Below are 27,920 nucleotides of genomic sequence, written 5' to 3' on the forward strand. Positions count from 1 at the left end.
GCTGTGAACATAAGGCTTCAGCCACAGGTGAGACATCAGACTCTTCAAGGAAGCACTGAGAGTCTTTACAAACCAATAATATTCTTGAGCAAACGGATGACTGCTATGTGAAACAATGTATGTTTATCATTCTTCAAACCTATGTTAGCAGAAGTGTTAGGGAAACCACATGTATAAATTTCATAAACCAGGACTTGAGCTCAGGGACCAGTTAAGGGCTGAGGTGATCCAGAAGACCAAGACGTATAAAGTTGTGCAACATAGCTGGTATCAAAGTGTATGTCCCATTTGGGGTTTCTAACAATGCTGACATTATCTTACCTCGACAGGTACCTGCTCTGAAATGTATGCCCCTTGAACAAAAGATGCATAGAGAAGAGGCCTTTTGACATAGCTGGGGAGAAAAACTTTCCCACAAACTTAACTCTACCCATTGTAATCTTTTTCAGGGTTCCAAAAGTCACCATTATATTCAACTGTTTTGAAAAGTGTCATTGAGACAAACACAAAATATTTTGTTACCAATGCTATCAATTTACAAATCATTACATGCTGAAATACACAGGTTACAGTGGAAGCTAAGTATCTTAGGAAATGTAAAAATAACTAAAAAAACTGAAAACACTTTTCTGAACACAAGAGGTTGTAAAAAGACTTTTGCTGTATCACCTACAGTTCAGTAAAGACAATTATAAAAATGTTTTTGTCAATCTATAATTCTTTATTGTGTTAAAGCAATACTTACCTAGATGGGCAAAAACTGGAATAAAGTCAGGTTCACGTAAAGCCTCATCCACTTTGGCTTGGTGATCAAACAGGAAGTCAGAAAGAGTATAAAGTTGAGTCCCATCAACCAGTGTATCGACAGCTTTCACAGCTATACCATTTACTGTGATTTCACCTGAAGATACCAATAGTTAGCTAAACACATACAAGAGTTACATAATATGTGAACATCAATGATTTTAAGAAGCTGTTATCATTCAATTCAAAGCAAATCAAAATTAAAAGAAGTCACATCTGATATAGGAGAATTCACTTTCTCTGGATTATATGATTACATCTGAAAATGTTGAATTTCTGCCACACAGAGCTGTATCAGGTATCCACTTATCCTACATAATGGGGAATCTCAAATGAATGACCACTATTGCTGGGATTATTCAATAAACAAAGACACTCCTAACCCATCACAAGCTACGCTCAGCATCTATCTTTCCCGAACTTTCGTGCACTGAATATTTCCAGTTTTTGATGTCTAACTAGAGGCTTATAAAGCAGGCTCACGCTGCATTTTGCTTCCCTGGACTTTCATAAATACCAGTGGGATATTAACAATACTGCTATCCCACCACAACACATGCTTAACCACACCCTATCTTCCATGAACCTTCACACTGTAGACTCCCACCTTGCGATAACCATTAAAGGCCAGTGAATCAGGCTTGTGCTGTTTCCCTTCCCTGTATTTCTAATGCATACCTGAAGGATTCTGGGATACAATGGAATACTATAGATTTCCTACATTTTCATGGTAATTTCTTAGAAAAACAGCACTTCCAAAGAAAACCCAGGCAAAGAGTGGCTACCTCCTTAACATTCATGCTGTGGCAGATAATCCAACTCTTATAAAAAAAATTCTAGTCCTCTTCTCCATAAAAATACTATACTTTTTTACACAGGAAAATTCTAAATACATAGAAACCTGCCCTAGTTATACGTAACATCTCTCTTGTGAGGAAAGCCTTCTCTACTCTATTCAAATGAAAGATAATAGCATCATTAAACTCATTAAAATTAGAGAAATTAACCACAGGATGACTGAACTGCCAATATATCTAATGATGAGAGCATAGGCATGACTACAACTATCAAGATGGAGAATCCATGTACTGTATTCAGACCACTACATTTCTGAACAGGTACTGGCTGAACCTAGAGAAGAGAAAGATAATCTTCTAGGGAATAAGGTTTCCTGGAACTTGTCAAGGGCCCAGCAATGAATATTTGGAAAAATGTTCTTTGTCATGCTACTATTATCATATCTCATTTGGGGAAGCCTTAGAATTTTCAGCCATCTTTCATTTTCCTTCCCCTCTTCCTAGCTTTTTCACTTTTAGAAGTCTGGTCTGCAAACACCTGAGGGGCATCAATTAACCTTCTTTTTTTTTTTTTCTAAATAACAAGCATCTTACCTTTCAGTGGAGGTAGCCATGACTGAGGCATGCTCTTGGCCATGCAATGTCAGTTAAAAAAAAAAAAGGAGAGGTGGTGGCGGGGGGTACAATAAAGCTCCCCCAATGTCATGTCTTATAGATATTATTTTCACCTTTTTCTTTCTCTCAAGCTCTATGATTTCTGATGAGCCAGTATGATTTTTAGTGACTCAAAAATTTAGTGCAAAAGTACGAAATCACATTCATTCTGCAAGATTTAACCTCGTGTTTGTTACCCCTCTTGCCATCTGACAATACTTTGTTTGAATGCAATGTTGCTTCAGAGCTGGCACTTGTATGAACAATACAGAAGATCATATAAAATCATAGAGTTCCATGTACATTGAAAGGGATATGGCACAGAAGAGGGAAGCTTCTAATTGGGGAGAAAAAGGTCATTTTCTGCTTTACAATATAGTGTAAGGAAAACTCTTCAAAAATGCTAAGAAAACGTCACCTGTTGGCTACAAATCCTAAAGGAAATTATCAAAATGCAATCTGCTACTCTGGGTCACAATCATTAAACAACCAAGGGTCAAGAAGCCCCTGGCTACCAGAGACATGCAAACAATAGTCAGTAGGATCTAGTCAGCACAAGAAGCTAAATTCATCAATGCAGCATTAATCCTTTACAAAGACAACCTTATTGTACATGGCTGAAAGAGACAACTTAAAGGCCAAGGTGCAATTCCCTTCATGGCATATCATATCCATCAAATGTTCTTCAAGGAAAACAAAAAGTCATAAAGGTCCATTAAGACAATGAAAACATTAATTTTGAATATAGGCAAAAAACATCCTGAGAGGCTCGACAACCAAAAAAAAAGAACAAACAAATCTTTATCCTGCTAAATAGAAACAAAGAGAACCCCCAAAGGATAGGCAGCAGATGGGGGATATGGTATGAGCACAGGTGTGATGAATGTAAGGTTTTCAAGAGTATTTAGTCAACCTGACACTGATAAAAGGCAATCTGAATTTTCTTTTACAGTGGATAAATAGCTACCCTATGCACTCTTGTGAAAGCTATTCATTCTTAAATGTAGCCATCTACATGAAAAATATGTGGACACCTCCAACTAACCATTAGCATTAATTTTGAAGTTTAAATCTTTCCCAGCAAGGTTTGTAACAGAAAGACCCTCAGGGTCCTTCATCCTGGAGTCTTGGTCATTAACAGCATCCTGAATGAGGTAGTCCAACAGGAACTGTGAGCGTAGGGCTGTGTTTTGAATACTGGTGTCATACAGTGGATGCGGGACATTCCGTGGTACCAGATTCATCATCACCATAAAATCAGGAGACAGAATCGTCATTGGATCTGGAAGTTGATGTTATTCTTCATTATATCAGTGCTTGCACAACCAGGTAATTATTGCTTATGAAAATATTCCATCTAAAATATTAAGGGTCATAATTCTCCATACTATACAAATTCATGGTGTACTGTAATCACTGCCTGCATAGGCCGTATATTTGCTATATATCCTGAAATACTATAAATGAATAAAGAACATCTACCTGTGTACTATGACTTGAGTAAATGCTCTTTTAAATACTGCATATGAAATGGTGTTATCAGACCCTGCCTGCAGGTGGTTACACCATGAGTGAAAAGTCATGTTTGGCATAGTCATATTATTGTCAATGGATGAAGTGTACTGGTTTCAACAAGGAGCTTTTCATTCTAAAGGATTCCATAATTTTCATATTCCCCTTTGAAATGCAGATTCACGGCTGTGACCGCCCTTTATGTGGGGCTCTGGGGTTGTTTGATATATCAATCAACGTTTTTCATTCTTGTCAACAATTCCTACAATACCCTATATCTGCTACTCTATCATCATACACATTCAACAAACCTTCAAAATACTCACTCCATCTCCTTCTTACTTCATCACTACCTGCTATTACTACCCCACTTGCCCTCTTCACCTATGTTCCCATTTGTTCTCTAGTCTTATGCACATTATTTACCCCTTTCAAAACACCTTTTTATCCTCCTTAAAATTTAATGATACTCTCTCACCCCAACTCTCATTTGCCCTCATTTTCAATCCATGCACTTTCCTCTTGACCTCCTGCCACTTTCTTTTATACATCTCTCAGTCACTTGCACTCCTTCCTTGCAAATATCAACCAAATGCCTCTCTTTTCTCTATAACTGACAATTCTACTTCTTCATCCCATCACTCACTACCCTTTCTAACATGCCCACCTCCCACCTTTCTCATGCCACATGAATCTTTAGTGCAAACCATCACTGCTTCCCTTAATACATCCCATTCCTCACCCACTCACCTTACATTATTTGCTCTCACCTTTTGCCACTCAACACTCAATGTCTCCTGGTACTTCCTCACACAAGTCTCTTTTCCAAGCTCACTTACTCCTTCCCAACATTCTCTCTTCTTTTTTGAAAACCTTTACAAATCTTAACTTTCGCTTCTACAAGATAGTGATCAGACATCCCTCCAGCTACCCCTCTCAGCACATAAACATCCAAAAGTCGCTCTTTTACAAGCCTATCAATTAAAAAGTAATCCAATAATGCCCTTTGACCACCTCTCCTACTCACATATGTATACTTATGTATGTCTCTCTTTTTAAACCAGGTATTCCCAATTACCAGTCCTTTTTCAGCACAAATCCACAAGCTCTTCACAATGTCCATATACAACACTGAATACCCTATGTACACCAATTATACCCTCAACTGCCACATTATTCACCTTTGCATTTAAATCACCCATCACTAAAACCCAGTCTCGTGTATCAAAGCTGCTGACACACTCACTCAGCTGCTCCCAAAACACTTGCCTCTCATGATCTTTCTTCTCATGACCAGGTGCATAACCACCAATAATCACCCATCCTTCTCCATCCACTTTCAGTTTTACCCACATCAATCTAAAATTTACTTTCTTACACTCTATCACATACTCCCACAACTCCTGCTTCAGGAATAGTGCTACTCCTTCCTTAACTCTTATCCTCTCACCAACAACTGAATTTACTCCCAAGAGATTCCCAAACCACTCTTCCCCTTTACCCTTGAGCTTTGTTTCACTCAGAGCAAAAACATTCAGGTTTCTTTCCTCAAACATATTATTTATCTTTCCTTTCTTCTCATCTTGGTTACATCCACATACATTCAGACACCCCAATCTGAGTCTTCGAGGAGGATGAGCACTCCCCACTTGACTCCCTCTGTTTCCCTTTTTAGAAACTGAAATACATGGAGGGGAGGGTTTCCAGCTTCCTGCTCCCACCCGCTTTAGTTGCCTTCTATGACATGCAGGGAATATCGGGGAAGTGTTCCTTCTTCCCTATGTATGTATATATATATGTATACATACATGAATGTGTTTATATATAGATATATGTGTATACAAGTGAATTGTCTTTCTTTGTGTGTTTAGTGGCAATGCCTCCCTAATGCGGGAAACAGCGATCAAGTATGAGGAAAAAAGCTTAGCTAATGTTTAAAATTCATATGACTTTTGGAATATCAAAATTTCAGTTTATACTGCAAACAGAAAGAGTTCTTTGTATATGTAATTTTAAACTGCAAAATGTTTCTTTAGGGGTCAAATATTTCTAACTAAATATCATTTCTATACAACCCCAGGACACCTTTTATGGGGTTCTTATAGCTTCAAGGCTGCACTTTGTGTGGGAGCATAGAAAAGATGGACTGCTTTGGTATAAGATCCTCAACAAAATCAAACCACTTTCTGTCCAGTGACAACTATACAGCCTTCCTGGTGACACTTAGCACAATGTAATCGCATGCAGTGGAGTTTAGTAACACCATAGAGAAATGTTTCAATAAACAATAAAAACACCAATCAACTGATAAATTATAATATGGTAGTATGGACATTAGGAGAGAATGGAAGTAGAAATAGATAAAAGAATGTATGTAAGTAATGTGAGCTAGACCATAATAACATGGAATTAAACTGAGCAAGTCTGAAACTGAAGCAACTGCCAGCATAAAGGATATTGTCAGTGCCTGTATTCTGTGGGAAAGACTCTGCAAAGGCCATCCTACTGTATATCAAGATAAGAATTCACATTATATATAAGAATGCCTCTGATTTTGAGACAAACAGCATATCATGAGCTTATTAGAAATATATCCATGTGTGGTAACACAAACACTGACTGAGGCCCTTTCTAGAAGATAAATAAGATTTACAGAGAGATATGTTTGCACCAAGTTACATGTTGTACTTCTTTAATCCGTACTCTGTGGTCTAGCCACCAAGGCAGTGCTGTTAGCAGCGCTAAGGTGCCAAAATCTGAAACCAAACTTATGAACAGTCCTGTTAATCTATTATTTTAAGTTTTCTGCTGAAAATGAAAGCCAGAAAAGTTTAAAGTTTTGGGAAACTTTAAAAGGTGCCAGGAGTACAGAATTAGATAGTGAACTCATAAAGTGGTTTAAGGTCCATCGTAATGAAGGTGTAAGCATTTCTCGGGAGATGCTTGTCAAGCAGGCCAACGTTTTTCATAGAGAACTAAAGCTAGACTATGACTGTGAATATTCACAAGGATGGTTACAAAAGTTTAAGTGGAGACAAGGAATTTCAGTACATAGTGCATTTGGTGAAAAGCATAGTGCTGACATGGAAGTTTGTAAGACTGTATTAAAAGAATCGATAAAACTCCAATTTTCTATTAAACAAGCAATAGCAATATGCACAGGGCAAGGGAGAGTGTACAAGCCAGCTGTCTAGCTGGGATTAATGCAGTGTGGGCTGGCTGCCTTGACAATAACAATAAAACAACAATAGTAACAAGAGTTGACTAAAGCCAACTTCCAACCTATGGTTGTTCGTTACATCAATTACTCGTCACAAAGCTACAACAAAGTCTGCCGATGAATTTGCAGTTAGTGACTGCAGAAAACTTAGCCCCAGAAAATGTATAAAGATGATGACTCTGCCCTGTATTGGCATCATATGCCATGAAAAACCCTTGCCCAAGATATTGAGGAGACTCCATCTAGGGGTACTTATGATATAATCTGATGTAACAATGAAAACCTTGGTTGGAAGCATTAATGGTTGCATTATTTCCTGTTTTAAGCTTTGTTCTACCTTTGATAATACAGCAATATGTATGTGGAATGAGCTGGCAAGATTAGGGGTCAGGCATATATTTATATAGGGGGTTCCCTAAGGGGTCAATATGTTTTTCGGCAATGGCCAGGTCCTAAGGTGCCTGATTAAAGAGGTTCAACCTGAAATGTGATTTTAATGCAACACATTGACAAAAATTCAGCCAGTCTTTACAAAACAATACTGTAATGGAGAAATTCAACACAGAAAATTTTCGAGCGGCTACAAAATTAATAACTCCTACATAAAAATATATATATATGCGTAAGACAAGGGAGCAAATGGGAACTTCAGTGAAGGGCGCAAATGGGGAGGTGATAACAAGTAGTGGTGATGTGAGAAGGAGATGGAGTGAGTATTTTGAAGGTTTGCTGAATGTGTTTGATGATAGAGTGGCAGATATAGGGTGTTTTGGTCGAGGTGGTGTGCAAAGTGAGAGGGTTAGGGAAAATGATTTGGTAAACAGAGAAGAGGTAGTGAAAGCTTTGCGGAAGATGAAAGCCAGCAAGGCAGCAGGTTTGGATGGTATTGCAGTGGAATTTATTAAAAAAGGGGGTGACTGTATTGTTGACTGGTTGGTAAGGTTATTTAATGTATGTATGACTCATGGTGAGGTGCCTGAGGATTGGCGGAATGCGTGCATAGTGCCATTGTACAAAGGCAAAGGGGATAAGAGTGAGTGCTCAAATTACAGAGGTATAAGTTTGTTGAGTATTCCTGGTAAATTATATGGGAGGGTATTGATTGAGAGGGTGAAGGCATGTACAGAGCATCAGATTGGGGAAGAGCAGTGTGGTTTCAGAAGTGGTAGAGGATGTGTGGATCAGGTGTTTGCTTTGAAGAATGTATGTGAGAAATACTTAGAAAAGCAAATGAATTTGTATGTAGCATTTATGGATCTGGAGAAGGCATATGATAGAGTTGATAGAGATGCTCTGTGGAAGGTATTAAGAATATATGGTGTGGGAGGAGAGTTGTTAGAAGCAGTGAAAAGTTTTTATCGAGGATGTAAGGCATGTGTACGTGTAGGAAGAGAGGAAAGTGATTGGTTCTCAGTGAATGTAGGTTTGCGGCAGGGGTGTGTGATGTCTCCATGGTTGTTTAATTTGTTTATGGATGGGGTTGTTAGGGAGGTAAATGCAAGAGTTTTGGAAAGAGGGGCAAGTATGAAGTCTGTTGGGGATGAGAGAGCTTGGGAAGTGAGTCAGTTGTTGTTCGCTGATGATACAGCGCTGGTGGCTGATTCATGTGAGAAACTGCAGAAACTGGTGACTGAGTTTGGTAAAGTGTGTGGAAGAAGAAAGTTAAGAGTAAATGTGAATAAGAGCAAGGTTATTAGGTACAGTAGGGTTGAGGGTCAAGTCAATTGGGAGGTGAGTTTGAATGGAGAAAAACTGGAGGAAGTGAAGTGTTTTAGATATCTGGGAGTGGATCTGGCAGCGGATGGAACCATGGAAGCGGAAGTGGATCATAGGGTGGGGGAGGGGGCGAAAATTCTGGGGGCCTTGAAGAATGTGTGGAAGTCGAGAACATTATCTCGGAAAGCAAAAATGGGTATGTTTGAAGGAATAGTGGTTCCAACAATGTTGTATGGTTGCGAGGCGTGGGCTATGGATAGAGTTGTGCGCAGGAGGATGGATGTGCTGGAAATGAGATGTTTGAGGACAATGTGTGGTGTGAGGTGGTTTGATCGAGTGAGTAACGTAAGGGTAAGAGAGATGTGTCGAAATAAAAAGAGTGTGGTTGAGAGAGCAGAAGAGGGTGTTTTGAAGTGGTTTGGGCACATGGAGAGGATGAGTGAGGAAAGATTGACCAAGAGGATATATGTGTCGGAGGTGGAGGGAACAAGGAGAAGAGGGAGACCAAATTGGAGGTGGAAAGATGGAGTGAAAAAGATTTTGTGTGATCGGGGCCTGAACATGCAGGAGGGTGAAAGGAGGGCAAGGAATAGAGTGAATTGGAGTGATGTGGTATACCGGGGTTGACGTGCTGTCAGTGGATTGAATCAAGGCATGTGAAGCGTCTGGGGTAAACCATGGAAAGCTGTGTAGGTATGTATATTTGCGTGTGTGGACGTATGTATATACATGTGTATGGGGGGGGGTTGGGCCATTTCTTTCGTCTGTTTCCTTGCGCTACCTCGCAAACGCGGGAGACAGCGACAAAGTATAATAAATAAAAAAATAAAATAAAAAAAATATATTAATATACCTTACATAAACCAAGAAATCAGCACATGACAACTCACCTTGTTCAACTCCAAAAGAAGAGGATGAGTCTTGGTGCTTCAGTGCAAAATCCCACAGGTTAAGAAGAGAGGATGAGCCTGCCTCTTCCACTAGTGGGGGGATTCTTGGTACTATCTGGGATATATCAGCCACTGGAATCTCATGTTTTTCAAACCCTAGTGTTGATAATTCCAACAATGATTCTTCCGGTTCAGACTCTCGTACCTCTGGTTCAAACACTGGGACTACTACTTCAGACACTAGTACTTCTTGTTTTGGCACTGGCATCTCTGTTTCAGAAAACTGTGTCTCTGCTTCAGGCACTGGTCTATCTGCTATTGACACTGGGACTCTTGCTTCAAGTAATGACACCCCTGCCTCAGACACTGGCATTTTTGAATGAAGCTCTAGAACCTCTCCTTCAGACACTGACACTCCTGCTTCAGACACCTCTATTTCTGCTTTAGGCACTAGTGACACAAAGTCAGACACTAGAATCTCTGGTTCCAATGCTGACGATTGTGCTTCAGATATTGGGACCCTTGCTTCAGTCACTGGGGAAGTCAATACCTCCCCAGTCTCAAGCACTGGCACTTTTACTTCAATAATTTTCCCCTTAGCATGAGACACTGGTACCTCTACTTCAGATAGTGGTGCATCTATTTCAAGAACTGGTGCCACTGCTTCAGATACAGGTACAGATATATCCACTGTAGACACTGGTGCCCTTGGTTCAAGCACTTGTGCCTCTGGTTTAAACACTGATAACTCTGCTTCAGACACTGGTGAATTTGCTCTGAAAGCGGGTGTCTCTGCTTTAGGACCTAATACATTTATAACCCCATCAAACCCTGGTACTTTTGCTTTGACTACTGTTAAATCTGCTTTGGATGCTCGTACTTTGAAGTCCGATTCTACTCTCTGTGTTTCAGACACGAGGAATTTGTCTTCGGGATCAATCATTTCAGCTTTAAACACTGGTGTCTCGGCTCCAGACACTGTTTCAAGCTTTATTACTTCTGGTTCAGACACTGACACCTTAGCTTTAAACACTGGCACCTCTGGCTTAGACAATGGTACCTCTACTGCTGTCAATGATACCTGTTCTTTAATTCTATGTACATCTTCTTCAACCTCTGGTACATCTGCTTCAACTGCTGATAAATCTGCATTGGATATTTGTACTTCTAAGTCAGATTCTAGTGTCTTGGTTTCGAACACAGGCAATTTGTCTTCAGAATCGAACATACCTGTTTTAAACACTGAAGTTTTGGCTTTGGCCATTCCCGCATCTGCTTCAAGTTTTGTTCCCTCTTTTTCAAACACTTTTACTACTGGCTCAGACACTGACACCTTTGTTTCAAATGCTGGCAACTTTGCCTCAGACACTGGTACCCCTATTTCAGAAACTGTTATATCTGCATCAGAAACTGATACTCCTTCAAACACTGGTACTTGTGCCTCAGGCATAAGCACTCTGGTTTCAGTCAATGGTGTCTCTGATTCAGATACAGGTAACACTCCTTTATTTAAAGGTACCTTTGCTTCAGGGATCGTCGTCATCTCTATTGGTACTTCTTCAAATACTGGTGTTTCTTCTGACACAACCACTGTTACTTCAAATGCTGGTGCCTTTGCTTCAGACACAGGTGCCTCTTCTTCAATTCCTAGTACTTTTCCTTTAGATACAATTACCTCTGGTTCTGAAAATGATACCTCTGCTTTGGACACTGACATATCTACCCCAGACATAGGTGTTATTACCTTAAACCCTGGTGCCTCTGGATCAGAGGTTCCAATAACAGGTACCTCTGCATCAGACAGTGACACACCTACACCAGACATGGGTTCTCTAACTTCAGGCACAAGTACTTCTTGACCAGGAGCTCTACGGACTGGTACTTCTGGTTCAGACAGTGGTACCTTCGCTTCTACTTTAGACACGGGTACTCCTGCTTCATGTAAGAGTAAGTCTGGATCAGAATCTTGTGCCAATGCTCCAGACGCTAATACATTTGTTTCAGACACTGGTGGAACTGTTTGTGGCAGTGACACCTCTGATTGAAACACTGATATCTCTGATTCAGGCACTGGGGCCTGTGGTTCCAGAATTTGTACTTCTGGTTCAAACCCTAGCACTTCTAATTCAAGCGGAAGAAACTCTGACACAGCAAAATGTGCGTCTGGTTGAAGTTGCACTAATTCTGGTTCAAAAGTTAATATCTCAATATCTGGAAAGGGTGATGCAATATCAGAAGCTGAGATCTCTGGTTCAAACACCCTTTCTTCTGGGCCAAACCGTAATACCTCTGGTTCAGACAATGGTCCATCTCCTGCTGCAACTGGTACTTCTGATTTAAATACAGGGAACTCTGGTTCAAATACAGGTAACTCTGAAGCAGACACAGGTATCTCTGTTTTAGACATAGCAGTATCTACTTTGGACACTAACACCTCTGGTTCAGATAATGGTAACTCTGACTTAGACACCATTACCTTTGGTTCAGATCCTGATACTTCTGCATCAGACACTGATAATTTTGGATTAAATACCAATACATCTGTTTCAGGCTCTAACAGCCGAGTTTCAGATTCTGGTGATTCAACTGCATGCACTGGAATCCCTGTAACAGGCATTAAATGATACAGTTGTGCAAAAAAACTGATACCAACAAAATCACATGGAATTTCAAATTCAACACAAAATGAATACACAAACAGTGAAAGTTATATATATATCATCCACTTCTTATGGTGAAATGGATGCATATCACATGGGGGCAAGTATCTTTATGGGATTTGAAAAAAACGTTATCATGAACAATATAATACAGCGAGCATTACTAATAAGTTTAGCAGCATGAGAATGTTATTCATATTGTTTTACAATGTCAATTTAATTTTTCAAAATAAGTTTTATGGTAGCAGCTCTTATTTCTTAACACAACATGCATAACAATGAGGAGGGCTTCTGCAAACCAAGGAAAATGTACTGTAAGTGATATATATAAAAGTCAATAAACTCACAAGATCATTACATAACTTCCCCTTGCAGCTTACATTTACTGCACTTTTGATGCCCCATGAAAATTGTGATTGCTTGTTTCTCATGTTTACAACTAAGGTAATGTTTACATTTAGTTCTGAAATCTTATTAACTATGAAAACTAAAAGATTTTTTTATGGAATACATATATCTTTTATGAAGAGCTAACACATTCGACAATGGGAAGTTATCAGAATATGCATAGGTCACATCTGAAAGCTAGCAGGTCTTTTTTTTCAACATACCTGGGTCACCAGATGTGAACAGGTCATCCTAAGACATCTAAATCACCGCTGAGAGTGGGCAGGTCATCCTTAAATGATCTGAATAGCCTCTTCTAGGTGATCTCTAAGAACTGGCAAGTCATCTAAGATCCCTGGGTTATATCTGAGAGCTGTGTGGTCGTTTTAACATACCTGGACGATTTCTAGGAGTTGGCAAGTTATCCAGTTGTTCCAATTCGCGGCGCAGCGCGATTTGTCCCGGCAGAGAATTAGGCTGAACTACGTGAGGGACAGTTGACACACTCTGCACCACACCATCTAACAGTTCATCCCCTACAGATTTAGACATATCGGGCTCTGGAAGTTGTATGAATTTATTAGTTACTTCAAAGAAGATTTCACATCACAAATCTTTCACTTCATAATGGGTCCTGGGGTTGTATAATAATAATACTAATAATGTTTCCTGGTTAGATTACGTACTTCGTTGTAGAAGAATCAGTAAATCAAAGATATATGTACAAGCAACAAACTTTGAATAGAGATGGGGATGATGAGAAGGTAGGCAAAACTGTGAAGTGAGGTAAATTGGTACTGTTTTCAGGTAAACCACAACATTTGTTTCTGAGTTTAATGCATTCATATCTTATATTACTGTACTACTCATAAACATATAGACACAAAGTTCTGTGTTATATAATTCTTCATAAGGATAGTAGAGACCTAATGATAGCAAAGAATCAGTCGTTTATCCAAAGCCCGACAAATACTGTGGACATGGAGGGCCTCAAGAACAATGTAAGGAAACTCTTGTCTTATACCTTACTAATTAATTTACTAGATTTAAGGACAGAGATCTTATCGTGTTCTAGATATCGGACAGTGGCGTCAATATCACCAAAACCAAAGACTGAAATTTCAGTCAAAATTATTTATTGTTTCCTGTGCATGAGCATATATCAAAAACACATCATACTCTGGTTATAAACTGTCTTTGTGATTTTTCAAAATACGAAATCAGAGGCAGTACTCACGTTATGAAATCCTAAGCTATACATAAGGTATGTATCATTTTCTAAATTTCAAAAAACTTAAACTGTAAGACTCTCTACTTCGTCAGCTATCTTGTTTCCAATGACCTCGTCAACTTCTGGGACACTTTTCGACTCATTATTTTCTTGACGTTTCTGCCTAGTGGATTTTTTTTTTTAATTACCTATTACGGCCATCGTCATGGTGAACGCGCTCTTCATTTCTGCCCTTCTTGTTAGATTCCAAGCGATTTAGAATTCTGAGATTTAATGACAACTTTACGACCAATTTACCTACCACACAACAACTTTAAAAGTGTCACATGTCATGTCCTGTGAAAACTAATCTTTCGCCATTTTCACTTACCCGTGAAAATCGTCAGTGAACGTGCTAAACATATAGCTTTAAAACAGAATCTTTGATACAGCTGACAATCTAAAACTAATGTTTTTAGGCCATGAAAATAGTACTTTCGAAGATTATTTTCACAATCAAGTGAAAATGATTAAGATGCTAGTTTTCGATGTAGATGACATGTGACATTTTTAACAGTAAATTGGGCATGGAAGACTAGGTGATTTGAGCACCAGGTGACTTGTTCTTGTGGACAGCTGAAGGAACAGCTATGAATCCAGGAGGGACGTGGGACGGGGTTTCATAGACCATCCCTTGGCCTAAAGCGTAAATAACCTTACCCAACGATAATGGAACAATAATTCACATATTTTCTACAATTTGTCGAAAGTTTTTAGTCCCTCGAAAGGAAAAAAACAAATCTATAATTTAACTTTTCAGTGATTTACACCGGTGACCGCTTCACTTTCATAATCTTCCTAAATCGCTGAGAAGTATATATTCACAAAATTACCTGGAAAATCATATATAAATCTGTCAGATCACCTGTTGTATGTCATCACACATAAATTTGTTAAAAATTGTCGTCTCAAAATAAACCTCTGTACATGGAATGAATTCCATTTTAGGAGGTGCTATCGGACTCCGCCTGCATGGCTATATCAATGAGAGTACAATCTCGTCAAAGATCTTCTCACAACAAAGAAGCCTACATTTCCCTGATACTAGAATAAGCGCTGCCTTAGGCTGCAAGTGCCTTTGAAAGTGTCCTGGGTAACACCAGGACTTAAACAAACCGTCCTGAAGTAATCATAAATATATCAAAAATAAATTCTACGAGAATATGATGATTATCAGTGTTGTCTTAACATCCAGATACCCAGTTCTACGCTACAACGTGTACTAACTTACTATTATTCCCCATTCCCCTTTCCCCATCCCTGTTGAGGACCAGTGAGATCAGGTGGTACCACCACCATACCTTAGTCTGTGCAATCATGACATTAATCGTTCAGTGATAATGGAAAACGATGATACATTACGTAAAATAAAAAAAAAATATATATAAATTCCTTTGCTGTCAACTGAAGTAGCGTGGGCTATCCAATGGATGGCTCCGTTTTAATTGCCAACATTGGACTGGGTTTCGAGCCCATGTGCTTGAACCTGAACGGCCAATGAAAGCATCAAGGTCAGGAGCACCACATAGCTCCATGGAAAAGACGAAACTTACCAATGGCAACATCAGCAACACCAGTTTTCTGGATCACGGTGTGGAGAGTCTTCCCTTCCACGGGCGAGGAGGGGAGGAGGAACTCCCTCGGCTTCGCAACCTGAACGACGTTGGTCCCCTGCGCCGCCTCTTGTAAATCGTCGACTTGTACTGCTGCTGTAGGAACAAGGCATTAAAAACCTGACACATACCCTGAAAACGTTAACATTATTGACGAACTTGTACAACTGCTATTCAGAATTCTACGAAACACTATAGAGCGAGAGATATGGATTAGATTATAACTCGTTTACAGGGTATGAAAATGGCTATTCTGCAATTGGTGCTACAAGAAGCTAATATAACCTGCAATCAATGAAAAAAAAAATGCAATTTAATAGATCGTAGGAATCCAGCACAAAGTGATAACAAGTTTTCTCCAAGTTTAGCCGAAGTTTAGAAGGGAGTCTGGAGACTGAAGTTCGTAAGGAATGCACAGTGTTATGAAGGTTACTATATAGTGTCATACTCCTTAGCGAGTCTTGGTCAAACCTCCGGAGCGCGACGGTATGATCCATTAACATAACGATTAGAACCCTTAAAATGGTAAGGTCATAAGCCACACCATCATATTTGAGGGTTATAGCGTTGCTCGATTGCACTACTATGCTACGTTATATTTCAGAGGTTGGAAAACGAAAGTCAGATTTAGGTCAAAATATACCTGAAGCTGTCTTTGGAAATGGAAAGAAAAATTACCGTCACAATTTCAGAGGAATTTGTGAAACGAGACATATTTCCTTTACGTATTTGGTTTGAGAAGGCCGAATGATTCTTCTATTTCAAAAATAACAATAATGATAATATGGAGATATCCTCAACCTAAAATGATTTGTGTATTGTATCAAATATCTTTCGCTTCGATATCTTAGCACAATTCCGTACTTTCCCATGGTCTCACAACAAACCTTACAATGAACATGCCCTGAATACCGATATGGAAGCGAGAAGGGAGAAAAAAGTGCCAAAACAAGACGTAACAACATGACAAGCTTAAAAACGAAAAAGGTGACTAGCCCGGTAAAGATTCAAGGTCGAAAAAAAGATGGTTTAGCTCGGTATAGCCTAGTTCACTTGTCACACATGCCACAGTTATTTCCAATTTATTTTTGCATCTCATCGTTTTATCACAGTACTACTTATACTACAAATGGACATGCTGATTCTATCTGTCAAATATCATTCCTATAGCTCGTACGGAGAACAATAAATTACTGAATCATTTTTTTTTTTTTTACTGGCAGTAGCCCGATAAATATGGTGGATCTTACGAACAAAGGGAAGGAAGCTTATTTCTATTCCCTCCCTAATGAACAAATTGTCTATTACTGAGTCGTGGATCTTAAATTGTTCCAGTTGGGTCTAAGACGCCGGGTTATGGTGTGGTGATGCCTGAGCGGCGACATACATCATCAACGTAATCCAAAGATAAATTTACAAAGGGCGCTCAGCGTGTCATAGTAGGGTAATGCAAAATCCAATAAATATTTTCCATGTACACGCAGGAATAACATATATATATATATATATATATATATATATATATATATATATATATATATATATATATATATATATATATATATATCAGAATGCGAAATAAACTATATTCACTGTACGAAATCCTAAGTTATGCGGATTATTTCTTATATTTCGAAAACTTACGAAACTTGAGATTTAAAGACTCGGGACACTTATTTACCTGTCAACTTAGATTTCTGGTGGACGTTTCTGTCAAGGCTATCACTTCTGGGGTGTTCTATTCATAAACGTTGCCTTCCAAGAGCATTTCCCATCGCCATTCGACTCTTCTGGACGTTTCCTCCTGGCGAAGGCTTTCAAATATGGCCGCCGTCACGGTGAACGCAATATTGGTTATAGTTATTCTTCCAAGGCTTCACATACATCAGATTTTATAAAAAAAAAAAAAATAAACGACACCCATGTTACTCATTTGCTGTTTTTATGCCTCCGTTGGCAGTTTAAAAGAATGGTTTTTAAAGTAAAGAATTTAATAATTTTTTTGTCATTATTTACACAAATACGTGAAGATAACACGATATTTTCAATATGATTAACGTGTGAAGGAGAGACGCTGTATTTACGTCTTATTCGGATACCGTAGGACATTTTTATGCTAGTCATGTGGTAATTTGCATCGTATTTACTGAGTAATATCGAATATATATATCGGTAACTGAGAGCATTATGATATATGTTAAATGATTATTTCAAGTATCGAAGTGTCAGTAACTCATTCAATTTTTAGCAATTTTCTCAGAGAAATAGATTTCCTTTAAACACTTATTATAAGTATTTTTCATACTGAATACAAATCAGGTGTTAAATTATCATTTAGTTGTCATTATGACACTCATTTAAGCTGTTAAATGAAGTCGAGTTTACAATATTTTCTGCTCCTTTGGATCAAATTTACTGGGTATGTATCGGTAACTGGGATCATTATGATATATTTTCCATGATTATTTCAAGTATAGAAGTGTTCGAATATCTTACTTTTCAATTCTGAAACAAAAGGTTTTTGGAGCTAAAAGATACCCTGAACTATTACCTTCAATTTTTGGCATTTTTCTCAAAAAAAATAAATTTCATTTGAAAACTCAATATAAGACGCATTTTTCATGTTGAATACAAATCTGATGTTAAAATAAAGTTTAGTCCTCTTAATGACACACAATTAAGCTGTTAAATGAAGTCAATTTTAAAATATTTCTGTTCCTTTGTATCGTATTTACCGACTATGTATCGGTAACTGATAGCATTATGATGCATTTTTTATTATCATTTCACGTATAGAAGTGTTTGAATATCTCATGTTTCAATTTTGAAACAAAAAGTTTTTGAGCTAAAAAAAAATACCCTGAACTATTACCTTCAAATTTTGGAAATTTTCTCAGAAAAAAAGATTTCCTTTAAAAACTTATTATAAGAAGTATTTTTCATGCTGAATACAAATCTGATGTTAAAATATAGTTTAGTCCTCTTAATGACACACAATTAAGCTGGTGAATGAAGTCAATTTTAGAATATTTCTGTTCCTTTGCATCGTATCAACTGACTATGTATCGGTAACTGATAGCAGTATGATACATTTTTCATGATTATTTCAAGTATAGAAGTGTTTGAGTATCTCATGTTTCAATTTTGAAACAAAATTTTTTGAACCAAAAAATACCCGGAACTATTTAATAACCTTCGATTTTTCGCATTTTTCTCAGAAAAATAATTTCCTTTAAAAACTCATTATACAAAGTATATTCCATGCTGAATATATATCTGGTGTTGAATTATCATTTAATTGTCTTTATAACATTCATTTAAGCTGTTAAATGAATTCAATATTTTTATATTTTCCGCTACTTTGGATCATATTTACTGGGTATGTATCAGTAACTGAGGGCATTGATATATTTTCTGATATATTTTCCATGATTATTTCAGGTATAGAAGTGTTTGAATATCTTACTTTTCAATTTTGAAAAAAAAGGTTTTTAGAGATGAAATAAATTTCCTTTGAAAACTCACTGTAAGAAGCATTTTTTATGCTGAATACAAAACTGATGTTAAAATAAAGTTTAGTCCTCCTAATGACACACAATGCTGAAAATTTCAAGAAAGTCTATTTTTTCAAAAAAATTGAAGAAAAATCCAAGGCTATAGCCTTCGATTTTTTTTTGCTAAGATTTTCAATTTCCTCAGATTTTAATGAAAATCTATGTACAGATGTTATTATATATGGCATTTAAGTATTTGGAGTCAAAACACTGTTATTCATAATAATAACCGTTTAATTAGCACCTGGACTAATTATGATAAAATTTAAATGCTAATTACTTGACTAAATATACGAATTTTTAGATTTTGACCACAGACTCGTATTCAGCATATATAAAAGTTTTTATGCTGAAAATTTCAAGAAAATCTATTTTTTCATAAAAATCAAGAAAAATCCAAGGCCTTGGATTTTTGTTGCTCAGATTTTCAACTTCCTCAGATTTTAATAAAAATCAGTGTATAGATGTTGTTCTATATGGTATTTAAGTATTTGGAGTCAAAAGACTGCAATTCATAATACTGACCATTTAATTAGCACCTGGACTAATTATGGTAAAATTTAAATGCTAATTACTTGAGAATTAATTATACCAATTTTTAGATATTGACCACAGATTCGAATTCAACATACCTAAAACTATTTATGCTGAAAATTTCAAGAAAATCTATTCTTTCAAAACAATCAAGAAAAATCCAAGGCTATAACCTCGGATTTTTTTTGCTCAGATTTTCAACTTCCTCAGATTTTAATGAAAATCTGTGTATGGATGTTATTTTATATGACATTTAAGTATTTGGAGTCAAAAGACACTAACTCATACTATTAACCATTCAATTAGCACCTGGACTAATTATGATAAAATTTAAATGCTAATTACTCGACTATTTATACGAATTTTTAGATTTTGACCACAGATTCGTATTCAGCATACACAAAAGTATCTATGCCAAAAATCTCAAGAAAATCTATTTTTTCAAAAAAATCAAGAAAAATCCATGGCTATAGCCTTGGATTTTTTTTGCTCAGACTTTCAACTTCCTCAGATTTAAATGAAAATCTGTGTATAGATGTTACTTTATATGGCATTTAAGTATTTGGAGGCAAAAGACTCTAATTCATAATATGAACCGTTTAATTAGCACCTGGAACTAATTATAAAATTTAAATGCTAATTACTCGACTAATTATACGAATTTTTAGATTTTGACCACAGATTCGTATTCAGCATACAAAAAAGTATCTATGCGGAAAACTTCAAGAAAATATATTTTTTCAAAAAAATCAAGAAAAATCCAAGGCTATAGCCTTGGATTTTTTTTGCTCAGATTTTCAACTTCCTCAGATTTTAATGAAAATCTGTGTATAAATGTTATTTTATATGGTATTTAAGTATTTTGAGTCAAAAGACAGTAATTCATAATATTAACCGTTAAATTAACACCTGGACTAATTATGGTAAAATTCAAATGCTAATTACTCGAAGAATCACTTACATGAATTTTTAGATTTTGACCACAGATTCGTATTCAGCATACATAAAAGTACCTATGCTGAAAATTTCAAGAAAATCTATTTTTTCAAAAAAATCAAGAAAAATCCAAGGCTATAGCCTTGGATTTTTTTGCTCAGATTTTCAACTTCCTCAGATTTTAATGAAAATCTGTGTATAGATGTTATTTTATATGGTATTTAAGTATTTGGAGTCAAAAGACTGTTATTCATAATACTGACCGTTTAATTAGCACCTGGACTAATTATGGTAAAATTTAAATGCTAATTACTCGAAGAATTAATTATACGAATTTTTAGATATTACCAGAGATTCGTATTCAGCATACATAAAACTATTTATGCTGAAAATTTCAAGAAAATCTATTTTTTCAAAACAATCAAGAAAAATCCAAGGCTATAACCTCGATTTTTTTTTCTCAGATTTTCAACTTCCTCAGATTTTAATGAAAATCTCTGTATAGATGTTATTTTAAATGGCATTTAAGTATTTGGAGTCAAAAGACTCTAATTCATAATATGAACCGTTTAATTAGCACCTGGACTAATTATAAAATTTAAATGCTAATTACTCGACTAATTATACGAATTTTTAGATTTTGACCACAGACTCGTATTCAGCATACATAAAAGTGTCTATGCTGAAAATTTCAAGAAAATCTATTTTTTCAAAAAAATCAAGAAAAATCCAAGGCTATAGCCTTGGATTTTTTTTGCTCAGATTTTCAACTTCCTCAGATTTTAATGAAAATCTGTGTATAGATGTTATTTTATATGGTATTTAAGTATTTGGAGTCAAAAGACTGTAATTCATAATATTGACCGTTTAATTAGCACCTGGACTAATTATGGTAAAATTTAAATGCTAATTACTCGAAGAATTAATTATACGAATTTTTAGATTTCGACCACAGATTCGTATTCAGCATACATAAAAGTATCTATGCTGAAAATTTCAAGAAAGTCTATTTTTCAAAACAATCAAGAAAAATCCAAGGCTATAACCTTGGATTTTTTTTTCTCAGATTTTCAACTTCCTCAGATTTTAATGAAAATCTGTGTATAGATGTTATTTTATATGGTATTTAAGTATTTGGAGTCAAAAGACTGTAATTCATAATATTGACCGTTTAATTAGCATCTGGACTAATCATGGTAAAATTCAAATGCTAATTACTCGAAGAATTAATTACATGAATTTTCAGATTTTGACCACAGATTCGTATTCAGCATACATAAAACTATTCATGCTGAAAATTTCAAGAAAATCTATTTTTTCAAAACAATCAAGAAAAATCCAAGGCTATACTATGCCTTCGATTTTTTTTTGCTTAGATTTTCAATTTCCTCAGATTTTAATGAAAATCTATGTACAGATGTTATTATATATGGTATTTAAGTATTTGGAGTTAAAACACTGTTATTCATAATAATAACCGTTTAATTAGCACCTGGACTAATTATGATAAAATTTAAATGCTAATTACTCGACTAATTATAGGAATTTTTAGATTTTGACCACAGACTCGTATTCAGCATACATAAAAGTGTCTATGCTGAAAATTTCAAGAAAATATATTTTCTCAAAAAAATCAAGAAAAATCCAAGGCTATAGCCTTGGATTTTTTTTGCTCAGATTTTCAACTTCCTCAGATTTTAATGAAAATCTGTGTATAGATGTTATTTTATATGGTATTTAAGTATTTGGAGTCAAAAGACTGTTATTCATAATACTGACCGTTTAATTAGCACCTGGACTAATTATGGTAAAATTTAAATGCTAATTACTCGAAGAATTAATTATACGAATTTTTAGATATTACCAGAGATTCGTATTCAGCATACATAAAACTATTTATGCTGAAAATTTCAAGAAAATCTATTTCTTCAAAACAATCAAGAAAAATCCAAGGCTATAACCTCGGATTTTTTTTCTCAGATTTTCAACTTCCTCAGATTTTAATGAAAATCTCTGTATAGATGTTATTTTAAATGGCATTTAAGTATTTGGAGTCAAAAGACTCTAATTCATAATATGAACCGTTTAATTAGCACCTGGACTAATTATAAAATTTAAATGCTAATTATTCGACTAATTATACGAATTTTTAGATTTTGACCAGAGATTCGTATTCAGCATACATAAAAGTATCTATGCTGAAAATTTCAAGAAAATCTATTTTTTCAAAAAAATCAAGAAAAATCCAAGGCTATAGCCTTGGATTTTTTTTGCTCAGATTTTCAACTTCCTCAGATTTTAATGAAAATCTGTGTATAGATGTTATTTTATATGGTATTTAAGTATTTGGAGTCAAATGACTGTAATTCATAATATTGACCGTTTAATTAGCATCTGGACTAATTATGGTAAAATTCAAATGCTAATCACTCGAATAATTAATTACATGAATTTTCAGATTTTGACCACAGATTCGTATTCAGCATACATAAAACTATTCATGCTGAAAATTTCAAGAAAATCTATTTTTTCAAAACAATCAAGAAAAATCCAAGGCTATACTATGCCTTCGATTTTTTTTTTGCTTAGATTTTCAATTTCCTCAGATTTTAATGAAAATCTATGTACAGATGTTATTATATATGGTATTTAAGTATTTGGAGTCAAAACACTGTTATTCATAATAATAACCGTTTAATTAGCACCTGGACTAATTATAAAATTTAAATGCTAATTACTCGACTAATTATAGGAATTTTTAGATTTTGACCACAGTCTCGTATTCAGCATACATAAAAGTGTCTATGCTGAAAATTTCAAGAAAATCTATTTTTTCATAAAAATCAAGAAAAATCCAAGGCTATAGCCTTGGATTTTTTTTGCTCAGATTTTCAACTTCCTCAGATTTTAATGAAAATCTGTGTATAGATGTTATTTTATATGGTATTTAAGTATTTGGAGTCAAAAGACTGTTATTCATAATACTGACCGTTTAATTAGCACCTGGACTAATTATGGTAAAATTTAAATGCTAATTACTCGAAGAATTAATTATACGAATTTTTAGATATTACCAGAGATTCGTATTCAGCATACATAAAACTATTTATGCTGAAAATTTCAAGAAAATCTATTTCTTCAAAACAATCAAGAAAAATCCAAGGCTATAACCTCGGATTTTTTTTCTCAGATTTTCAACTTCCTCAGATTTTAATGAAAATCTCTGGATAGATGTTATTTTAAATGGCATTTAAGTATTTGGAGTCAAAAGACTCTAATTCATAATATGAACCGTTTAATTAGCACCTGGACTAATTATAAAATTTAAATGCTAATTATTCGACTAATTATACGAATTTTTAGATTTTGACCAGAGATTCGTATTCAGCATACATAAAAGTATCTATGCTGAAAATTTCAAGAAAATCTATTTTTCAAAAAAATCAAGAAAAATCCAAGGCTATAGCCTTGGATTTTTTTTGCTCAGATTTTCAACTTCCTCAGATTTTAATGAAAATCTGTGTATAGATGTTATTTTATATGGTATTTAAGTATTTGGAGTCAAATGACTGTAATTCATAATATTGACCGTTTAATTAGCATCTGGACTAATTATGGTAAAATTCAAATGCTAATCACTCGAAGAATTAATTACATGAATTTTCAGATTTTGACCACAGATTCGTATTCAGCATACATATAACTATTCATGCTGAAAATTTCAAGAAAATCTATTTTTTCAAAACAATCAAGAAAAATCCAAGGCTATACTATGCCTTCGATTTTTTTTTTGCTTAGATTTTCAATTTCCTCAGATTTTAATGAAAATCTATGTACAGATGTTATTATATATGGTATTTAAGTATTTGGAGTCAAAACACTGTTATTCATAATAATAACCGTTTAATTAGCACCTGGACTAATTATAAAATTTAAATGCTAATTACTCGACTAATTATAGGAATTTTTAGATTTTGACCACAGTCTCGTATTCAGCATACATAAAAGTGTCTATGCTGAAAATTTCAAGAAAATCTATTTTTTCATAAAAATCAAGAAAAATCCAAGGCTATAGCCTTGGATTTTTTTTGCTCAGATTTTCAACTTCCTCAGATTTTAATGAAAATCTGTGTATAGATGTTATTTTATATGGTATTTAAGTATTTGGAGTCAAAAGACTGTTATTCATAATACTGACCGTTTAATTAGCACCTGGACTAATTATGGTAAAATTTAAATGCTAATTACTCGAAGAATTAATTATACGAATTTTTAGATATTACCAGAGATTCGTATTCAGCATACATAAAACTATTTATGCTGAAAATTTCAAGAAAATCTATTTTTTCAAAACAATCAAGAAAAATCCAAGGCTATAACCTTGGATTTTTTTTTCTCAGATTTTCAACTTCCTCAGATTTTAATGAAAATCTCTGTATAGATGTTATTTTAAATGGCATTTAAGTATTTGGAGTCAAAAGACTCTAATTCATAATATGAACCGTTTAATTAGCACCTGGACTAATTATAAAATTTAAATGCTAATCATTCGACTAATTATACGAATTTTTAGATTTTGACCAGAGATTCGTATTCAGCATACATAAAAGTATCTATGCTGAAAATTTCAAGAAAATCTATTTTTTCAAAAAAATCAAGAAAAATCCAAGGCTATACATACTATGCCTTCGATTTTTTTTTGCTTAGATTTTCAATTTCCTCAGATTTTAATGAAAATCTATGTACAGATGTTATTATATATGGTATTTAAGTATTTGGAGTCAAAACACTGTTATTCATAATAATAACCGTTTAATTAGCACCTGGACTAATTATAAAATTTAAATGCTAATTACTCGACTAATTATAGGAATTTTTAGATTTTGACCACAGTCTCGTATTCAGCATACATAAAAGTGTCTATGCTGAAAATTTCAAGAAAATCTATTTTTTCATAAAAATCAAGAAAAATCCAAGGCTATAGCCTTGGATTTTTTTTGCTCAGATTTTCAACTTCCTCAGATTTTAATGAAAATCTGTGTATAGATGTTATTTTATATGGTATTTAAGTATTTGGAGTCAAAAGACTGTTATTCATAATACTGACCGTTTAATTAGCACCTGGACTAATTATGGTAAAATTTAAATGCTAATTACTCGAAGAATTAATTATACGAATTTTTAGATATTACCAGAGATTCGTATTCAGCATACATAAAACTATTTATGCTGAAAATTTCAAGAAAATCTATTTCTTCAAAACAATCAAGAAAAATCCAAGGCTATAACCTCGGATTTTTTTTCTCAGATTTTCAACTTCCTCAGATTTTAATGAAAATCTCTGGATAGATGTTATTTTAAATGGCATTTAAGTATTTGGAGTCAAAAGACTCTAATTCATAATATGAACCGTTTAATTAGCACCTGGACTAATTATAAAATTTAAATGCTAATTATTCGACTAATTATACGAATTTTTAGATTTTGACCAGAGATTCGTATTCAGCATACATAAAAGTATCTATGCTGAAAATTTCAAGAAAATCTATTTTTTCAAAAAATCAAGAAAAATCCAAGGCTATACCCTTGGATTTTTTTTGCTCAGATTTTCAACTTCCTCAGATTTTAATGAAAATCTGTGTATAGATGTTATTTTATATGGTATTTAAGTATTTGGAGTCAAATGACTGTAATTCATAATATTGACCGTTTAATTAGCATCTGGACTAATTATGGTAAAATTCAAATGCTAATCACTCGAATAATTAATTACATGAATTTTCAGATTTTGACCACAGATTCGTATTCAGCATACATAAAACTATTCATGCTGAAAATTTCAAGAAAATCTATTTTTTCAAAACAATCAAGAAAAATCCAAGGCTATACTATGCCTTCGATTTTTTTTTGCTTAGATTTTCAATTTCCTCAGATTTTAATGAAAATCTATGTACAGATGTTATTATATATGGTATTTAAGTATTTGGAGTCAAAACACTGTTATTCATAATAATAACCGTTTAATGAGCACCTGGACTAATTATAAAATTTAAATGCTAATTACTCGACTAATTATACGAATTTTTAGATTTTGACCACAGTCTCGTATTCAGCATACATAAAAGTGTCTATGCTGAAAATTTCAAGAAAATCTATTTTTTCATAAAAATCAAGAAAAATCCAAGGCTATAGCCTTGGATTTTTTTTGCTCAGATTTTCAACTTCCTCAGATTTTAATGAAAATCTGTGTATAGATGTTATTTTATATGGTATTTAAGTATTTGGAGTCAAAAGACTGTTATTCATAATACTGACCGTTTAATTAGCACCTGGACTAATTATGGTAAAATTTAAATGCTAATTACTCGAAGAATTAATTATACGAATTTTTAGATATTACCAGAGATTCGTATTCAGCATACATAAAACTATTTATGCTGAAAATTTCAAGAAAATCTATTTCTTCAAAACAATCAAGAAAAATCCAAGGCTATAACCTGGGATTTTTTTTCTCAGATTTTCAACTTCCTCAGATTTTAATGAAAATCTCTGGATAGATGTTGTTATTTTAAATGGCATTTAAGTATTTGGAGTCAAAAGACTCTAATTCATAATATGAACCGTTTAATTAGCACCTGGACTAATTATAAAATTTAAATGCTAATTATTCGACTAATTATACGAATTTTTAGATTTTGACCAGAGATTCGTATTCAGCATACATAAAAGTATCTATGCTGAAAATTTCAAGAAAATCTATTTTTTCAAAAAATCAAGAAAAATCCAAGGCTATAGCCTTGGATTTTTTTTGCTCAGATTTTCAACTTCCTCAGATTTTAATGAAAATCTGTGTATAGATGTTATTTTATATGGTATTTAAGTATTTGGAGTCAAATGACTGTAATTCATAATATTGACCGTTTAATTAGCATCTGGACTAATTATGGTAAAATTCAAATGCTAATCACTCGAATAATTAATTACATGAATTTTCAGATTTTGACCACAGATTCGTATTCAGCATACATAAAACTATTCATGCTGAAAATTTCAAGAAAATCTATTTTTTCAAAACAATCAAGAAAAATCCAAGGCTATACTATGCCTTCGATTTTTTTTTTGCTTAGATTTTCAATTTCCTCAGATTTTAATGAAAATCTATGTACAGATGTTATTATATATGGTATTTAAGTATTTGGAGTCAAAACACTGTTATTCATAATAATAACCGTTTAATTAGCACCTGGACTAATTATAAAATTTAAATGCTAATTACTCGACTAATTATAGGAATTTTTAGATTTTGACCACAGTCTCGTATTCAGCATACATAAAAGTGTCTATGCTGAAAATTTCAAGAAAATCTATTTTTT

General features: G+C 34.5%; 1 protein-coding gene across 3 annotated transcripts in view; it reads right to left on the reverse strand.

Moving 5' to 3' along the window:
* The window catches only part of LOC139765479 (uncharacterized), a 99,125-nt gene that overhangs the window by 4,528 nt on the left and 66,677 nt on the right, over positions 1 to 27,920 (reverse strand). For 2 of the 3 annotated variants that reach the window (XM_071692902.1, XM_071692882.1), the window contains 5 exons: positions 15,464 to 15,619; positions 13,036 to 13,200; positions 9,594 to 12,197; positions 3,301 to 3,537; positions 746 to 901 (listed from right to left, as the gene is read on the reverse strand). In XM_071692902.1, the coding sequence (XP_071549003.1) occupies positions 746 to 901; positions 3,301 to 3,537; positions 9,594 to 12,197; positions 13,036 to 13,200; positions 15,464 to 15,619 (3,318 nt within the window). The remainder of the gene's footprint in view (positions 1 to 745; positions 902 to 3,300; positions 3,538 to 9,593; positions 12,198 to 13,035; positions 13,201 to 15,463; positions 15,620 to 27,920) is intronic. The other variant, XM_071692892.1, reaches the window with a different exon arrangement.

This window comes from Panulirus ornatus, chromosome 4 (assembly GCF_036320965.1).
Source record: "Panulirus ornatus isolate Po-2019 chromosome 4, ASM3632096v1, whole genome shotgun sequence".
Taxonomy (NCBI): Eukaryota; Metazoa; Arthropoda; class Malacostraca; order Decapoda; family Palinuridae; genus Panulirus; species Panulirus ornatus.